Source organism: Bombina bombina, chromosome 6 (genome assembly GCF_027579735.1).
Source record: "Bombina bombina isolate aBomBom1 chromosome 6, aBomBom1.pri, whole genome shotgun sequence".
NCBI classification, from domain to species: Eukaryota; Metazoa; Chordata; class Amphibia; order Anura; family Bombinatoridae; genus Bombina; species Bombina bombina.
The window spans coordinates 733,386,684-733,403,615 of record NC_069504.1 but is presented as its reverse complement, the minus strand read 5'-3'; the positions used below and the strand labels follow the sequence as shown (position 1 = coordinate 733,403,615).

At 41.6% G+C, this 16,932-nt stretch overlaps 1 protein-coding gene across 1 annotated transcript in view; it reads right to left on the bottom strand.

Annotated features, from left to right (window-relative positions):
* The window catches only part of XPO7 (exportin 7), a 449,809-nt gene that overhangs the window by 95,178 nt on the left and 337,699 nt on the right, over positions 1 to 16,932 (bottom strand). The window contains exons 16-19 of the mRNA XM_053717951.1: positions 8,829 to 8,909; positions 8,652 to 8,715; positions 7,299 to 7,407; positions 7,113 to 7,219 (exon numbers count right to left, since the gene is read on the bottom strand). Coding sequence (XP_053573926.1) covers positions 7,113 to 7,219; positions 7,299 to 7,407; positions 8,652 to 8,715; positions 8,829 to 8,909 — 361 coding nt within the window. The remainder of the gene's footprint in view (positions 1 to 7,112; positions 7,220 to 7,298; positions 7,408 to 8,651; positions 8,716 to 8,828; positions 8,910 to 16,932) is intronic.

The window sequence follows — 16,932 nt, the reverse complement described above, 5'->3', positions numbered from 1 at the left end:
CCACGGATCATCCATTACTTGTGGGATACCAATACCAAAGCTATAGGGCACGGATGAAGGGAGGGACAAGGCAGGCGCTTAAACGGAAGGCACCACTGCCTGCAAGACCTTTCTCCCAAAAATAGCCTCCAAAGAAGCAAAAGTATCAAATTTATAGAATTTTGAAAAGGTATGAAGCGAAGACCAAGTCGCCGCCTTACAAATCTGTTCAACAGAAGCCTCATTTTTAAAAGCCCATGTGGAAGCTACCGCTCTAGTAGAATGAGCTGTAATCCTTTCAGGAGGCTGCTGGCCAGCAGTCTCATAAGCTAAGCGTATTATACTCCTTAGCCAAAAAGAAAGAGAAGTTGCCGAAGCCTTTTGGCCTCTCCTCTGACCAGAGTAGACAACAAACAATGCAGATGTTTGACGAAAATCTTTAGTAGCTTGTAAATAAAACTTTAAAGCACGAACCACGTCAAGATTGTGTAAAAGACGTTCCTTCTTTGAAGAAGGATTAGGACACAGTGACGGAACAACAATCTCCTGATTGATATTTTTATTAGATACCACCTTAGGTAGAAAACCAGGTTTGGTACGTAACACTACCTTATCGGAATGAAAAATGAGATAAGGAGAATCACATTGTAAAGCAGATAACTCCGACACTCTTCGAGCCGAGGAGATAGCTACTAAAAACAAAACTTTCCAAGATAAGAGCTTAATATCTATGGAATGCAAATGTTCAAACGGAACCCCTTGAAGAACCTTAAGAACCAAATTTAAACTCCAAGGCGGAGCAACAGGTTTAAACACAGGCTTGATTCTGACTAAAGCCTGACAAAACGCCTGCACATCTGGAACCTCAGCCAGACGTGCAAAAGAATAGACAGAGCAGAAATCTGTCCCTTTAAGGAACTCGCTGACAAACCCTTCTCCAATCCATCTTGGATATCCTAGGAATCCTGACCTTACTCCATGAGTAACCCTTGGATTCACACCAATGAAGATATTTACTCCATATCTTATGATAGATTTTCCTGGTGACAGGCTTTCGCGCCTGTATTAAGGTATCAATGACCGACTCGGAGAAACCACGCTTTGATAAAATCAAGCGTTCAATCTCCAAGCAGTCAGCCGCAGAGAAATTAGATTTGGATGGTTGAAAGGACCCTGAAGTAGAAGGTCCTGTCTCAGAGGCAGAGTCCATGGTGGAAAGGATGACATGTCCACCAGATCTGCATACCAAGTCCTGCGTGGCCACGCAGGTGCTATCAAAATCACTGATGCTCTCTCCTGCTTGACCTTGGCAATCAGACGAGGGAGCAGAGGAAACGGTGGAAACACATAAGCCAGGTTAAAGGACCAAGGCGCTGCTAGAGCATCTATCAGCGCTGCCTTGGGATCCGTGGACCTGGATCCGTAACAAGGAAGCTTGGCGTTCTGGCGAGACGCCATGAGATCCAGTTCTGGTTTGCCCCAACGTTGAATCAACTGTGCAAACATTTCCGGATGTAGCTCCCACTCCCCCGGATGAAAAGTCTGTCGACTTAGAAAATCCGCCTCCCAGTTCTCTACTCCTGGGATATGGATAGCTGATAAGTGGCAAGAGTGAATCTCTGCCCAACGAATTATCTTTGAAACCTCCAACATCGCTAGGGAACTCCTTGTTCCCCCTTGATGGTTGATGTAAGCTACAGTCGTGATGTTGTCCGACTGAAATCTGATGAACCTCACTGCCGCTAGCTGAGGCCAAGCCTGAAGAGCATTGAATATCGCTCTTAGTTCCAGAATGTTTATCGGAAGGAGAGCCTCCTCCTGAGTCCATGACCCCTGAGCCTTCAGAGAGTTCCAGACTGCCCCCCAGCCCAGAAGGCTGGCATCTGTTGTTACTATTGTCCAATCTGGCCTGCAGAAGGTCATACCTTTGGACAGATGGACTTGAGATAGCCACCAGAGAAGAGAATCCCTGGTCTCTTGATCCAGATTTAGTAGAGGGGACAAATCTGTGTAATCCCCATTCCACTGACTGAGCATGCAGAGTTGCAGCGGTCTGAGATGTAGGCGGGCAAACGGCACTATGTCCATTGCCGCTACCATTAAGCCGATTACTTCCATACACTGAGCCACTGAAGGGCGAGAAGTAGAATAAAGAACACAGCAGGAATTTAGAAGTTTTGACAACCTGGCCTCTCTCAGGTAAATCCTCATTTCTACAGAATCTATCAGAGTTCCCAGGAAGGAAACTCTTGTGAAAGGGGATAGAGAACTCTTCTTTTCGTTCACTTTCCACCCATGAGACCTCAGGAATGCCAGAACAATGTCCGTATGGGACTTAGCAATTTGGAAATTCGACACCTGTATCAGAATGTCGTCTAAGTAAGGGGCTACTGCTATGCCCCGCGGCCTTAGGACCGCCAGAAGTGACCCCAGAACCTTTGTAAAGATTCTTGGTGCCGTAGCTAACCCAAAGGGAAGAGCCACAAACTGGTAATGCCTGTCTAGGAAGGCGAACCTGAGAAACCGATGATGATCTTTGTGTATTGGAATGTGAAGATAAGCATCCTTTAAGCCCACGGTAGTCATGAATTGACCCTCCTGGAACATAGGTAGGATGGTTCGAATAGTCTCCTTCTTGAAAGATGGAACCCTGAGAAATTTGTTTAGGATCTTGAGATCTAAGATTGGTCTGAAGGTTCCCTCTTTCTTGGGAACCACAAATAGATTTGAATATAATCCTTGCCCCTGTTCCTCCTTTGGAACTGGGTGGATCACTCCCATAACTAGGAGGTCTTGAACACAATGTAAGAATGCCTCTCTCTTTATCTGGTCTGCAGATAATTGTGAAAGGTGAAATCTTCCTTTTGGGGAGGAAGCTTTGAAGTCCAGAAGATATCCCTGGGACACAATTTCCAACGCTCAGGGATCCTGGACATCTCTTGCCCAAGCCTGGGCGAAGAGAGAAAGTCTGCCCCCTACTAGATCCGTTACCGGATCGGGGGCCAATCTTTCATGCTGTCTTAGAGGCAGAAGCAGGCTTCTTGGCCTGTTTACCTTTGTTCCAAGCCTGGTTAGGTCTCCAGACCGGCTTGGACTGGGCAAAATTTCCCTCTTGTTTTGTATTGGAGGAAGATGATGCCGTGCTCGACTTAAAGTTTCGAAAGGCACGAAAATTAGTTTGTTTGGTCCTTAATTTGTTGGACCTATCCTGAGGAAGGGCGTGACCTTTTCCTCCTGTAGTATCAGAAATGATCTCCTTCAGTCCAGGCCCGAATAGGGTCTGCCCCTTGAAGGGAATATTGAGAAGCTTAGACTTTGAAGTAACGTCAGCTACCCAGGATTTAAGCCATAGCGCCCTATGCGCCTGAATAGCAAAACCTGAATTCTTAGCCGTTAGTTTAGTTAAATGAACAACGGCGTCAGAAACAAATGAATTGGCTAGCTTAAGCGCTTTAAGCTTGTCAAGTATATCATCCAATGGAGTTTCTACCTGTAAGGCCTCTTCCAGAGACTCAAACCAGAAGGCCGCAGCAGCAGTGACCGGGGCAATGCATGCAAGAGGCTGGAGAATAAAACCTTGTTGAATAAACATTTTCTTAAGGTAACCCTCTAACTTTTTATCCATTGGATCTAGGAAAGCACAACTGTCCTCGACAGGGATAGTTGTACGCTTAGCTAGGGTAGAAACTGCTCCCTCCACCTTAGGGACCGTTTGCCATAAGTCCCGTGTAGCGGCATCTATTGGAAACATTTTCTTATTAATAGGAGGGGGAGAGAACGGTACACCTGGTCTATCCCATTCCTTAGTAATATTTTCTGAAAACCTTTTAGGTATTGGAAAAACAGTGTAAACAGGCACTGCATAGTATTTATCCAATCTACACAATTTCTCTGGCACTATAATGGTGTCACAGTCATCCAGAGTAGCTAAAACCTCCCTGAGCAACATGCGGAGGTGTTTAAGCTTAAATTTAAATGTAGACATATCAGAATCAGGTTGAAGCATCTTCCCTGAGTCAGAAAAATCACCCACAGAAAGAAGCTCTCCTGCCTCAGCTTCTGCATATTGTGAGGGGATATCAGACATAGCTACTAAAGCGTCAGAGTGCTCTGTATTTTTTCTAGTCCCAGAGCTGTCTCGCTCTCTTTGTAACCCTGGTAGTTTGGACAATACCGCTGTAAGGGTATGATCCATAACTGCCGCCATGTCTTGTAAAGTAAACGCCATGGGCGCGCTAGATGTACTTGGCGCCTCCTGAGCGGGAGTCCCTTGAGCGGGAGTCAAAGGTTCTGACACGTGGGGCGAGTTAGTCGGCATAACTTCCCCCTTGTCAGTTTCCTCTGGTGATAAATCTTTTAAAGACAGAATATGATCTTTATAACAAAGTAAAATCAATACATTTGGTACACATTCTAAGAGGGGGTTCCACAATGGCTTCTAAACATAATGAACAAGGAGTTTCCTCTATGTCAGACATGTTTAAACAGACTAGCAATGAGACCAGCAAGCTTGGAAAACACTTTGATAAATGTAAGCAAGCAAAAAATAAAAACGGTACTGTGCCTTTAAGAGAAACAAATTTTGTCAGAAATTGAAAAACAGTGATAAAAAGCAGTAAATCTTACAAAATTTTTACAGTGTGTATAATAGACTAACAGAGCATTGCACCCACTTGCAAATGGATGATTAACCCCTTAGTTTCAAAACCGGATCAAAAAAACGATATAAACGTTTTTCAACAGTCACAACAAACTGCCACAGCTCTGCTGTGGCCCTACCTGCCCATATAACGATTTTGAAAGGCACAAAAACCCCTCAGAGAGGTCCTAAGTGTTCAGGAGACTCCTTCAGGGAAACTGGATGTCTCAAGCTGCAAAATCTGATGCGCATTTAGGCGCAAAAATAGGCCCCTCCCACCCTGTATTCACAGTGAGAGGGCCTAACAAAACTAACCCTAGGCAAAATCTAGCCAGCCATGTGGAAAAAACTGGGCCCCAATAAAGTTTTATCACCAATATGTATACAAAAACGTTTAAAACACTTTCCAGCAAACGTTTTATTTTTCAGTAATGTGAGAAAGTAATAAGAATATTACCTTTTACAGCAAGCATGATACAAGTCGTTATTAAATCACTGTAATCAAGCTTACCTTAAATAACTCCGGTATTAACAGCATTTTCTAGCATATTCTTTCTCTAGAAAAATTTAAACTGCACATACCTCATAGCAGGAGACCCTGCACGCCATTCCCCCAGCTGAAGTTACCTCTCTCTTCAGTTATGTGTGAGAACAGCAATGGATCTTAGTTACAACCTGCTAAGATCATCAAAGACCACAGGCAGACTCTTCTTCTATTTTCTGCCTGAGGCTAAAATAGTACAACTCCGGTACCATTTGAAAATAACAAACTTTTGATTGAAGATAAACTAAATAAAAAACACCACATCTCTCTAGCTACTTCCTTTCTTGTCGAGAGCTGCAAGAGAATGACTGGGAGTGTCAGTTAGAGGAGGAGCTATATAGACAGCTCTGCTGTGGGTGATCCTCTTGCAGCTTCCTGTTGGGAAGGAGAATATCCCACAAGTAATGGATGATCCGTGGACTGGATACACCTTACAAGAGAAAAGTAACTGCATTTATGTTTCAGACGTTGGGAAACCTCACTCGTGTCATTAGGCTGAGGCTGAACATCAGTCACCATTTTAGCCCACTCCGATCCTGTGAGCTGTTAGGGCACCATATGTAAAGGCGCTGGGATTGGAGTGCAATCGTGTAATGGCAGGACGAACGCTATCTCGATGTTCCGGTTCTCTCATAGGTAGTAGAAGAGGTAGGTTGTATAAGAGGAGCAGCTTCAATTACAGCTCTATGCCGAAATGCGTCAGCTGTATAGTAATGACCTCCTTGTACTTCTTGTTTAGCCTGGTTTCTGGACTTTTATTGTGTGTTTTTGAACAATAAAATTGTAGATTTTATACTTCCGGTTGGTGCTCCGTCTATTTTGTGCTCTTAGTGTATAAGAGGATTACCATATTGATGTCACCTTGTAAGATGATTAATTCATAAGCAAAAAAATCTGCATGCTGCACCCCTCGTTTCTGTGTTCCATGTAGCTGGCTCTTCAGGTATAGTATGCACTAAGCCATTTCGCACTATGAACTAACTCTGGAATCGAGGGCTGACCTCTATGAAGGTCCAAGAGTCAGCTTGCGAGGAGAATCCTCTCAGCAACACTTTGGGGATCTAGCACTCCCTCAGTTTCCCGACTGCATTCCACATCTGCAGAGTCACAGTAAACAGTCCACTCTGAACCACCAGTTTCTGTAGCAGGATTTAAGCCGCTACCTATGAGCGGTAACATAGTCGGGGAAACCTCTATCTGTGAGTCATCATACTGCTCCGGACTTTGCGAACATAGCATAATAATGTTATCTATTTTCAGAGTAAAGCATTTCTCGAAGTGCTCCAGCATAACTTTGATGATGTGATATGTATCCTTCATGACTATATTACAGTGGAGAGAAGCAACAGTCTATGAATAATACTTAGTTACCCGTAATGCGGGGGGGAGGTCGGAGAATCGGTGGATAGGCGGCCCCGCCTAAGGTGTCTGATGTCCAGATAGGGTTCTAACAATCATTAACACCTTAAACTTGGGATCAATCGACTCCTAAATGTAGGCAGAATCATAATCGTGTAGGTTTATCCAAGGATGATGTAGGATTTGAATGATAATTTGTGGATTAACATTATCATGCTTGGAGCTCCTGATATTGCAACCCATCATGGTTGCTCCCTAAACACCCCCCAAATAAATTATTTTAAACAGGATGCTTTTTTATGTATACTCCTGGTGGTAACATTTATAGCAAAGCAACTCCATAATCCCTATTCAATTTCCAAAGCAATTAGCAATATGTGGTTACACACTATTTATTATTATCACAGGGTTATAAAAGTGCAAAAAAAAAAAGAAAAAAAAGAAAATGCTCTGTGTTAAAGCATTTTATTACTCTGCTATTGCTTGCATTTAAATTTGCAACTGGGGTTAAATACATAAAAATCAGCTTCAGAGCAGCAATCATACATGATATTTATAATTACATTAATATGGATATTCTCTTATTCCTACCTTGGCCTCCTGTTCGTTGAAGTTGTTACTGTTAAACATTTGGGCCATAGACTCAAAGGCAGCAGTCAGGGGCAGCATGAACTGAGAAAATTGCTCCTCATCTTCACCTATTGTAAGAGATAACTAAGGTTAATCTATAAGCAAAGCTTCTGTATTGCTCTCAACACCAATGTAGGTGGCAAATACCTAAATCCACCATGAGGAGGCGCCCAAGTGCAGTGTAAAATGTAGTCCTGCAGCGCATATCAGACAGATTGGATTGACTGTTAATGCCCAGGAAGGAAAAGTGCTCACTCTATAACAGTACAAAAATATATCAACAGTTACATTTTTACAGAACATAAGCAATGTAATAAAAAAAAATCTCATAATGGCTGCCTACAATAATACAAGCAGATTAGCACAACATTAAGTAAAAAAAATAATATAGTAGACATGCCAACAAGTCCTTCAATTGAAGAACTGTTATAAACTATAAATATATACATACAATAATTTGTATTCAGAAACAATTAAAGGGACATTCCAGCCAAAATTGGAATCCAGATAGATGCATTTAAGTTTTGAATAGAAGCATTTTTGTAATATACATGTATTTGCAAAAATGTTTCTTATAAAAGCTATAGTAATTTTAAAATACCCAAATGTTGAAACATTTGAAAGTGATGCCGCATAGCTGTAAAAAGCGGACTAGAAAATATCACCTGAACATCTCTATGTAAAAAAGAAAGATATTTTACATCAAAATGTCCTAAGTATTCAAGCCCCATTGCAAAGGACTTTAAGCAGCAAATCTGTATGTCTGTCCCGGGACAGGCAAGGGAGTGAGCTTCGTGCACACTCATTATTTTCCTATTCAGTTTAAGGAAGTTTACTATGAAATCTCATGATAGTTAAGTTAACTCTTGTGAGATCACAGAAAAAGAGTTCATGGCATCAGCACTGCTGATGCTGATTGGCTGCAGTTCATTTCTTCATTATTTTTTTTACCTGCAGCTGGACAGCAGCTGAAGTATAACTTTTTACACAGGACTTACTCTGATAAACTGAGGAAATTGTGAGGTAAAATATCTTCCTTTTTTACATAGAGATGCTCAGGTGATATTTTCCTGTCAGCTTTATACAGTTATACTGCATCAGTTTCAAGTGATTTAGCATATGAGTATTATGTCCCTTAAAGTACGTGCACCAGAACTTTAAATACAGCACTTGCCCAGAGAGACTAAGGTGCTTGCACCATCTGGTAATGACTCAATGTGTTCATTGCTGACATGGTACAAGCCCACTGGGCCTGCTGCACTGAGAATATCTAGTTATGCTTCACATGCAGAGACAAATGTTAACACTAAAAGAGTGATAACTTTTACTAGAAGCATTTTTTCAATACATGTATAGTGCAAATATGTTTTTATTCAAAGATGTAATTTATCTATGTGCATTTACATTTTGATAGGAATGTCCCTTTAACTCCTCTCTTTGCTTACTAGAGAAAGTCTTTAAATATGATAGAAAACCAAAATACTAAACAAAGATACTCACTGTGTGATTGTTTAACATGAACTGTACAGCGCTAAGTTTCACCAACTTCCTTACACTGCTGTATGTGCATTTGTGTTAAGGACAAGGGCAGTGTATACAGATAAAAACACACAAACAATTAGGTATTATATTTTGTGCTCCCAATCAAACTTCAAAGCTACCCCTTGTTAAGGATATCCTATGGAGAGGTCATTAAGCAGCTGTAAAGTCTTGGAAGTGATTGGCTCACAGCGGCCCCAAAACTTCAGATTAGTGATTCTGTAAAAAACAAAAACAAACGTCTTATACATCACAGGAAAAAAAAAAGGCACATATAAAACAATATCTGTGGATACTATCTTGATGGCACAGGTCTAAGACATGGAAAAGCATTCATTACTTTCTTGACAAAGTTGAAATATTTGACTCATTACTTTCTACTACTCTACTTCCTTTTAAAGCTAACTTCACATATGCCCAGAGTTAGATGAACAAAAACAGAGATTAACTGATGTTTTACAATAAGTTCAAGGGACAGTAAGTGACTGGTTATGCATACTGCATCTAAATAATATTGAGCAGGGTAAGGAGCAAGATCTCATTTAAAAAAAAATAAATATATAAATAAAAAGCAGAAGGACTGAGGTGACCGGTACAGTGGTTTATATATTAACCATGGGAGTTCTAAGCTTACATTTAACAAGTGAATTAAATATCAATTAAAGACCAGTAAGTACAGTTTACTCCAATTCTTTAAATAGATTGTAGTTTAAAGTTATGTTTGCTTTCCCTTTAATGCCCTTGGGTGTGAAAATCTACGCTGTTAAAGGGACAGTCTACACCAGAATTTTTATTGTTTTAAAAGATAGATAACATAATTTATGCTTACCTGATAAATTCCTTTCTTCTGTAGTGTGATCAGTCCACGGGTCATCATTACTTCTGGGATATTACTCCTCCCCAACAGGAAGTGCAAGAGGATTCACCCAGCAGAGCTGCATATAGCTCCTCCCCTCTACGTCACTCCCAGTCATTCGACCAAGGACCAACGAGAAAGGAAAAGCCAAGGGTGAAGTGGTGACTGGAGTATAAATTAAAAAATATTTACCTGCCTTAAAAACAGGGCGGGCCGTGGACTGATCACACTACAGAAGAAAGGAATTTATCAGGTAAGCATAAATTATGTTTTCTTCTGTTAAGTGTGATCAGTCCACGGGTCATCATTACTTCTGGGATACCAATACCAAAGCAAAAGTACACGGATGACGGGAGGGATAGGCAGGCTCTTTATACAGAAGGAACCACTGCCTGAAGAACCTTTCTCCCAAAAATAGCCTCCGATGAAGCAAAAGTGTCAAATTTGTAAAATTTGGAAAAAGTATGAAGCGAAGACCAAGTTGCAGCCTTGCAAATCTGTTCAACAGAGGCCTCATTCTTGAAGGCCCAAGTGGAAGCCACAGCTCTAGTAGAATGAGCTGTAATTCTTTCAGGAGGCTGCTGTCCAGCAGTCTCATAAGCTAAACGAATTATGCTACGAAGCCAAAAAGAAAGAGAGGTAGCGGAAGCTTTTTGACCTCTCCTCTGCCCAGAGTAAATGACAAACAGAGAAGACGTTTGTCGAAATTCCTTAGTTGCCTGTAAGTAAAATTTTAGAGCACGGACTACATCCAGGTTGTGCAGTAGACGTTCCTTCTTTGAAGAAGGATTTGGGCATAAAGAAGGAACAACAATCTCTTGATTGATATTCCTGTTAGTAACTACCTTAGGTAAGAACCCAGGTTTAGTACGCAGGACTACCTTATCCGAATGAAAAATCAAATAAGGAGAATCACAATGTAAGGCTGATAATTCAGAGACTCTTCGAGCCGAGGAAATAGCCATTAAAAATAGAACTTTCCAAGATAACAACTTTATATCAATGGAATGAAGGGGTTCAAACGGAACGCCCTGTAAAACATTAAGAACAAGGTTTAAACTCCATGGTGGAGCAACAGTTTTAAACACAGGCTTAATTCTGGCCAAAGCCTGACAAAAAGCCTGGACGTCAGGAACTTCTGACAGACGTTTGTGTAACAGAATGGACAGAGCTGAGATCTGTCCCTTTAATGAACTAGCAGATAAACCCTTTTCTAAACCTTCTTGTAGAAAAGACAATATCCTAGGAATCCTAACCTTACTCCAAGAGTAACCTTTGGATTCACACCAATATAGGTATTTACGCCATATCTTATGGTAAATCTTTCTGGTAACAGGTTTCCTAGCCTGTATTAAGGTATCAATAACTGACTCAGAAAATCCACGTCTTGATAAAATCAAGCGTTCAATTTCCAAGCAGTCAGCTTCAGAGAAGTTAGATTTTGATGTTTGAAGGGACCCTGTATCAGAAGGTCCTGTTTCAGAGGTAGAGACCAAGGTGGACAGGATGACATGTCCACCAGGTCTGCATACCAAGTCCTGCGTGGCCACGCAGGTGCTATTAGAATCACTGATGCTCTCTCTTGTTTGATTCTGGCAATCAATCGAGGAAGCAACGGGAAGGGTGGAAACACGTAAGCCATCCTGAAGTCCCAAGGTGCTGACAGAGCATCTATCAGGACTGCTCCTGGATCCCTGGATCTGGACCCGTAACGAGGAAGCTTGGCGTTCTGTCGAGACGCCATGAGATCTATCTCTGGTTTGCCCCAACGTCAAAGTATTTGGGCAAAGACCTCCGGATGAAGTTCCCACTCCCCCGGATGAAAAGTCTGACGACTTAAGAAATCCGCCTCCCAGTTCTCCACTCCCGGGATGTGGATTGCTGACAGGTGGCAAGAGTGAGACTCTGCCCAGCAAATTATCTTTGATACTTCCATCATAGCTAGGGAGCTTCTTGTCCCTCCCTGATGGTTGATGTAAGCTACAGTCGTGATGTTGTCCGACTGAAACCTGATGAACCCCCGAGTTGTCAACTGGGGCCAAGCCAGGAGGGCATTGAGAACTGCTCTCAATTCCAGAATGTTTATTGGCAGGAGACTCTCCTCCTGACTCCATTGTCCCTGAGCCTTCAGAGAATTCCAGACGGCACCCCAACCTAGAAGGCTGGCGTCTGTTGTTACAATTGTTCAGTCTGGTCTGCTGAATGGCATCCCCCTGGACAGATGTGGCCGAGAAAGCCACCATAGAAGAGAATTTCTGGTCTCTTGATCCAGATTCAGAGAAGGGGATAAGTCTGAGTAATCCCCATTCCACTGGCTTAGCATGCACAGTTGCAGTGGTCTGAGGTGTAAGCGTGCAAAGGGTACTATGTCCATTGCCGCTACCATTAAGCCGATTACCTCCATGCATTGAGCCACTGACGGGTGTTGAATGGAATGAAGGGTGCGGCAAGCACTTTGAAGTCTTGTTAGCCTGTCCTCTGTCAGGTAAATCTTCATTTCTACAGAATCTATAAGAGTCCCCAGGAAGGGAACTCTTGTGAGTGGAACGAGTGAACTTTTCTTTTCGTTAACCTTCCATCCATGTGACCTTAGAAATGCCAGCACTAACTCTGTATGAGACTTGGCAGTTTGAAAGCTTGAAGCTTGTATCAGAATGTCGTCTAGGTATGGAGCTACCGAGATTCCCCGCGGTCTTAGTACCGCCAGAAGAGCACCCAGAACCTTTGTGAAGATTCTTGGAGCTGTAGCCAATCCGAATGGAAGAGCCACAAACTGGTAATGCCTGTCTAGGAAGGCAAACCTTAGGTACCGATAATGATCTTTGTGAATCGGTATGTGAAGGTAAGCATCTTTTAAATCTACAGTGGTCATGTATTGACCCTCTTGGATCATAGGTAAAATTGTCCGAATAGTCTCCATCTTGAACGATGGAACTCTTAGGAATTTGTTTAGGATCTTTAAGTCCAGGATTGGTCTGAAAGTTCCCTCTTTTTTGGGAACCACAAACAGATTTGAGTAAAACCCCTGTCCCTGTTCCGATCGTGGAACTGGATGGATTACTCCCATTAACAAGAGCTCTTGTACGCAGCGTAGAAACGCCTCTTTCTTTGTCTGGATTGTTGACAATCTTGACAGATGAAATCTCTCTCTTGGAGGAGAGTATTTGAAGTCCAGAAGGTATCCCTGAGATATTATCTCTAGCGCCCAGGGATCCTGAACATCTCTTGCCCAAGCCTGGGCGAAGAGAGAAAGTCTGCCCCCCACTAGATCCGATCCCGGATCGGGGGCCCTCAATTCATGCTGTTTTAGGGGCAGCAGCAGGTTTCCTAGTCTGCTTGCCCTTGTTCCAGGACTGGTTAGGTTTCCAGCCTTGTCTGTAGGGAGCAACAGCTCCTTCCTGTTTTGGTGCAGAGGAAGTTGATGCTGCTCCTGCTTTGAAATTACGAAAGGAACGAAAATTAGACTGTCTAGTCTTGGCTTTGGCTTTGTCCTGAGGCAGGGCATGGCCTTTACCTCCTGTAATGTCAGCGATAATCTCTTTCAACCCGGGCCCGAATAAGGTCTGCCCTTTGAAAGGTATATTAAGCAATTTAGACTTAGAAGTAACATCAGCTGACCAGGATTTTAGCCACAGCGCCCTGCGTGCCTGAATGGCGAATCCTGAATTCTTTGCCGTAAGTTTAGTAAGATGTACTACGGCCTCCGAAATGAATGAATTAGCTAGTTTAAGGACTCTAAGCCTGTCCGTAATGTCGTCCAGAGTAGCTGAACCAATGTTCTCTTCCAGAGACTCAATCCAGAATGCCGCTGCAGCCGTGATCGGCGCAATGCATGCAAGGGGTTGCAATATAAAACCTTGTTGAACAAACATTTTCTTAAGGTAACCCTCTAACTTTTTATCCATTGGATCTGAAAAAGCACAGCTATCCTCCACCGGGATAGTGGTACGCTTAGCTAAGGTAGAAACTGCTCCCTCCACCTTAGGGACCGTTTGCCATAAGTCCCTTGTGGTGGCGTCTATTGGAAACATTTTTCTAAATATCGGAGGGGGTGAGAACGGCACACCGGGTCTATCCCACTCCTTAGTAACAATTTCAGTAAGTCTCTTAGGTATAGGAAAAACCTCAGTACTCGTCGGTACCGCAAAATATTTATCCAACCTACACATTTTCTCTGGTATTGCAACTGTGTTACAATCATTCAGAGCCGCTAACACCTCCCCTAGTAATACACGGAGGTTTTCCAGTTTAAATTTAAAATTTGAAATATCTGAATCCAGTCTGTTTGGATCAGAACCGTCATCCACAGAATGAAGTTCTCCGTCCTCATGTTCTGCCACCTGTGACGCAGTGTCTGACATGGCCCTAATATTATCAGCGCACTCTGTTCTCACCCCAGAGTGATCACGCTTACCTCTTAGTTCTGGTAATTTAGCCAAAACCTCAGTCATAACAGTAGCCATATCCTGTAATGTGATTTGTAATGGCCGCCCAGATGTACTCGGCGCTACAATATCACGCACCTCCCTCTGAGCGGGAGATGTAGGTACTGACACGTGAGGCGAGTTAGTCGGCATAACTCTCCCCTCGTTGTTTGGTGAAATTTGTTCAATTTGTACAGATTGACTTTTATTTAAAGTAGCATCAATACAGTTAGTACATAAATTTCTATTGGGCTCCACTTTGGCATTGCAACAAATGACACAGGTATCATCCTCTGAATCAGACATGTTTAACACACTAGCAAATAAACTTGCAACTTGGAAATACAATTCAATTAGAATAATATTAAAATGTACTGTGCCTTTAAGAAGCACAGAAGATCTATGACAGTTGAAAATTAATAAATTGAAACAGTTATAGCCTCAATCCTTGTAAACAACACAACTTTAGCAAAGGTTTAATCCCATTAGCAAAGATAACAAATTCTGAAAGCAGAAAACAAATTACAGAATAAACGTTTTTTATCTCAGTCAAACTATAATTCTCACAGCTCTGCTGAGAGAAATTACCTCCCTCAAAATAAGTTTTGAAGACCCCTGAGCTCTGTAGAGATGAACCGGATCATGCAGGGAATACAATGAGTTGCTGACTGAAATATTTGATGCATAGAAAAAGCGCCAAAAAACGGCCCCTCCCCCTCACACACAGCAGTGAGGGAGAACAGAAACTGTCAGAAAAACAGATTAAGCAACTGCCAAGTGGAAAAATAGTGCCCAAACATTTATTCACACAGTACCTCAGCAAATGAAAACGATTTTACATTCCAGCAAAAACGTTAAACATAATCTCTAGTTATTAAACAGCTTTATGTATTTCTTACAGTGTAATTCTAGTGAAGTACCATTCCCCAGAATACTGAAGTGTAAAGTATACATACATGACATTATATCGGTATGGCAGGATTTTCTCATCAATTCCATTGTCAGAAAATAAAAACTGCTACATACCTCTATGCAGATTCATCTGCCCGCTGTCCCCTGATCTGAAGTTTACCTCACTCCTCAGATGGCCGAGAACAGCAATATGATCTTAACTACTCCGGCTAAAATCATAGCAAAACTCTGGTAGATTCTTCTTCAAACTCTGCCAGAGAGGTAATAACACACTCCGGTGCTATTTTAAAATAACAAACTTTTGATTGAAGATATAAAACTAAGTATAATCACCATAGTCCTCTCACACATCCTATCTAGTCGTTGGGTGCAAGAGAATGACTGGGAGTGACGTAGAGGGGAGGAGCTATATGCAGCTCTGCTGGGTGAATCCTCTTGCACTTCCTGTTGGGGAGGAGTAATATCCCAGAAGTAATGATGACCCGTGGACTGATCACACTTAACAGAAGAAAATCCCTTTATTACCCATTCCCCAGTTTTGCATAACCAACACAGTTATAATAATATACTTTTAACCTCTGTGATTATCTAGTATCTAAGCCTCTGCAAACTGCCCCTTTTTTCAGTTCTTTTGCCAGACTTGCAGTCTAGCCAATCAGTGCCTGCTCTCAGATAACTTCACGTGCACGAGCACAGTGTTATCTATATGAAATACGTGAACTAACACCCTCTAGTGGTGAAAAACTGTTAAAATGCAATCTGAAAGAGGTGGGCTTCAAGGTCTAAGAAATTAGCATATGAACCTCCTAGGTTAAGCTTTCAACTAAGAATACCAAGAGAACAAAGCAAAATTGGTGATAAAAGTAAATTGGAAAATTTTTAAAATTACATGCTCTATCTGAATCATGAAAGTTTATTTTGGCCTAGACTGTCCCTTTAATATAGTGCTTTGAAAAACAAAATGTATGCTTATCTGATAAATGTATTCATTTCATGGTGGCGAGAATCCACAAGCAATTACTCCTGGGAGTTCAACTCCTGGCCACTAGGAGGAGGCGAAGATACCCAACATCCAACATATAGCTGAGAGAAGGAGAAAATAGAGAAGTAGAAAAAAGGACAAAGCAGGGTAAATGAGGTGCATACTAAGCTGCTGTGAAATGGAAAAATAAAATTGGACGGACTCTCAACACTATGAAAGAAATTAATTTATCTATCAGGTAAGCATAAATTTTATTTTATTTCATAAGGTGGTGAGAGTCCATGAGTCATTACTCCTGGGAATTAATACCCAAGCTTGGAGTCCACAAGTAACTGGGTGGGAAAGGTTAAGGCAGGCACCTAATTACCAGCTACTAAGTCTGTAGGACAATTTCAAATGCTATCCCAAAAGAAAGAGTTAAGAAGGCCAAGTTGCTTCTGTTCAAACTATACAACAGAAACCCCATTTTAAAAGAAAGCAGAATGGGCTGTACAAATTCTGGAAGGAATTTCCTGCTTCCAAGAAGCCATACTTAATGTCTGCTTTCATCAGGAAGTAACAAGTGCAGTCTTCTGACTCATAAGTGGACACATTAAATTAACCATAAACTTTAAATTTTAAGGAAAAAAAATCTTATCCTAATAGAAAATAAGATAAGGAGTGTTACAAGAAAAGGCAAAGAAACCAAACTCTGCCGGTGAAAATATTGCAAAAGAAACAAACACTTTCAAAATAAGCAGAATGTTTAAATCATTCCTAGATATAAAAGAGTTTGAAAATCTCTTAAAACCACTTAGATTTTAAGGAAGAGAAAATGTCTAACTATCAGACTTACTCTGACAAGATCAAGAACAAAGATCTGAATGTCAGAGACTTAATAAACTTGCAGATTCGTCCCAAACTAAAATCTTTTTTTTGCAAGAATTGAAGAATTCCTGATAATTCTGAGAAATACTGTCAAAAAACTTATCACACCAGGAAAGAGAAAAAAATGGTGATAAAACTAGCTTGTTACAGTCTGCCATGCCTGAATAAAGGTCTCTTTTATCTTGTATAAAAACTAGTATA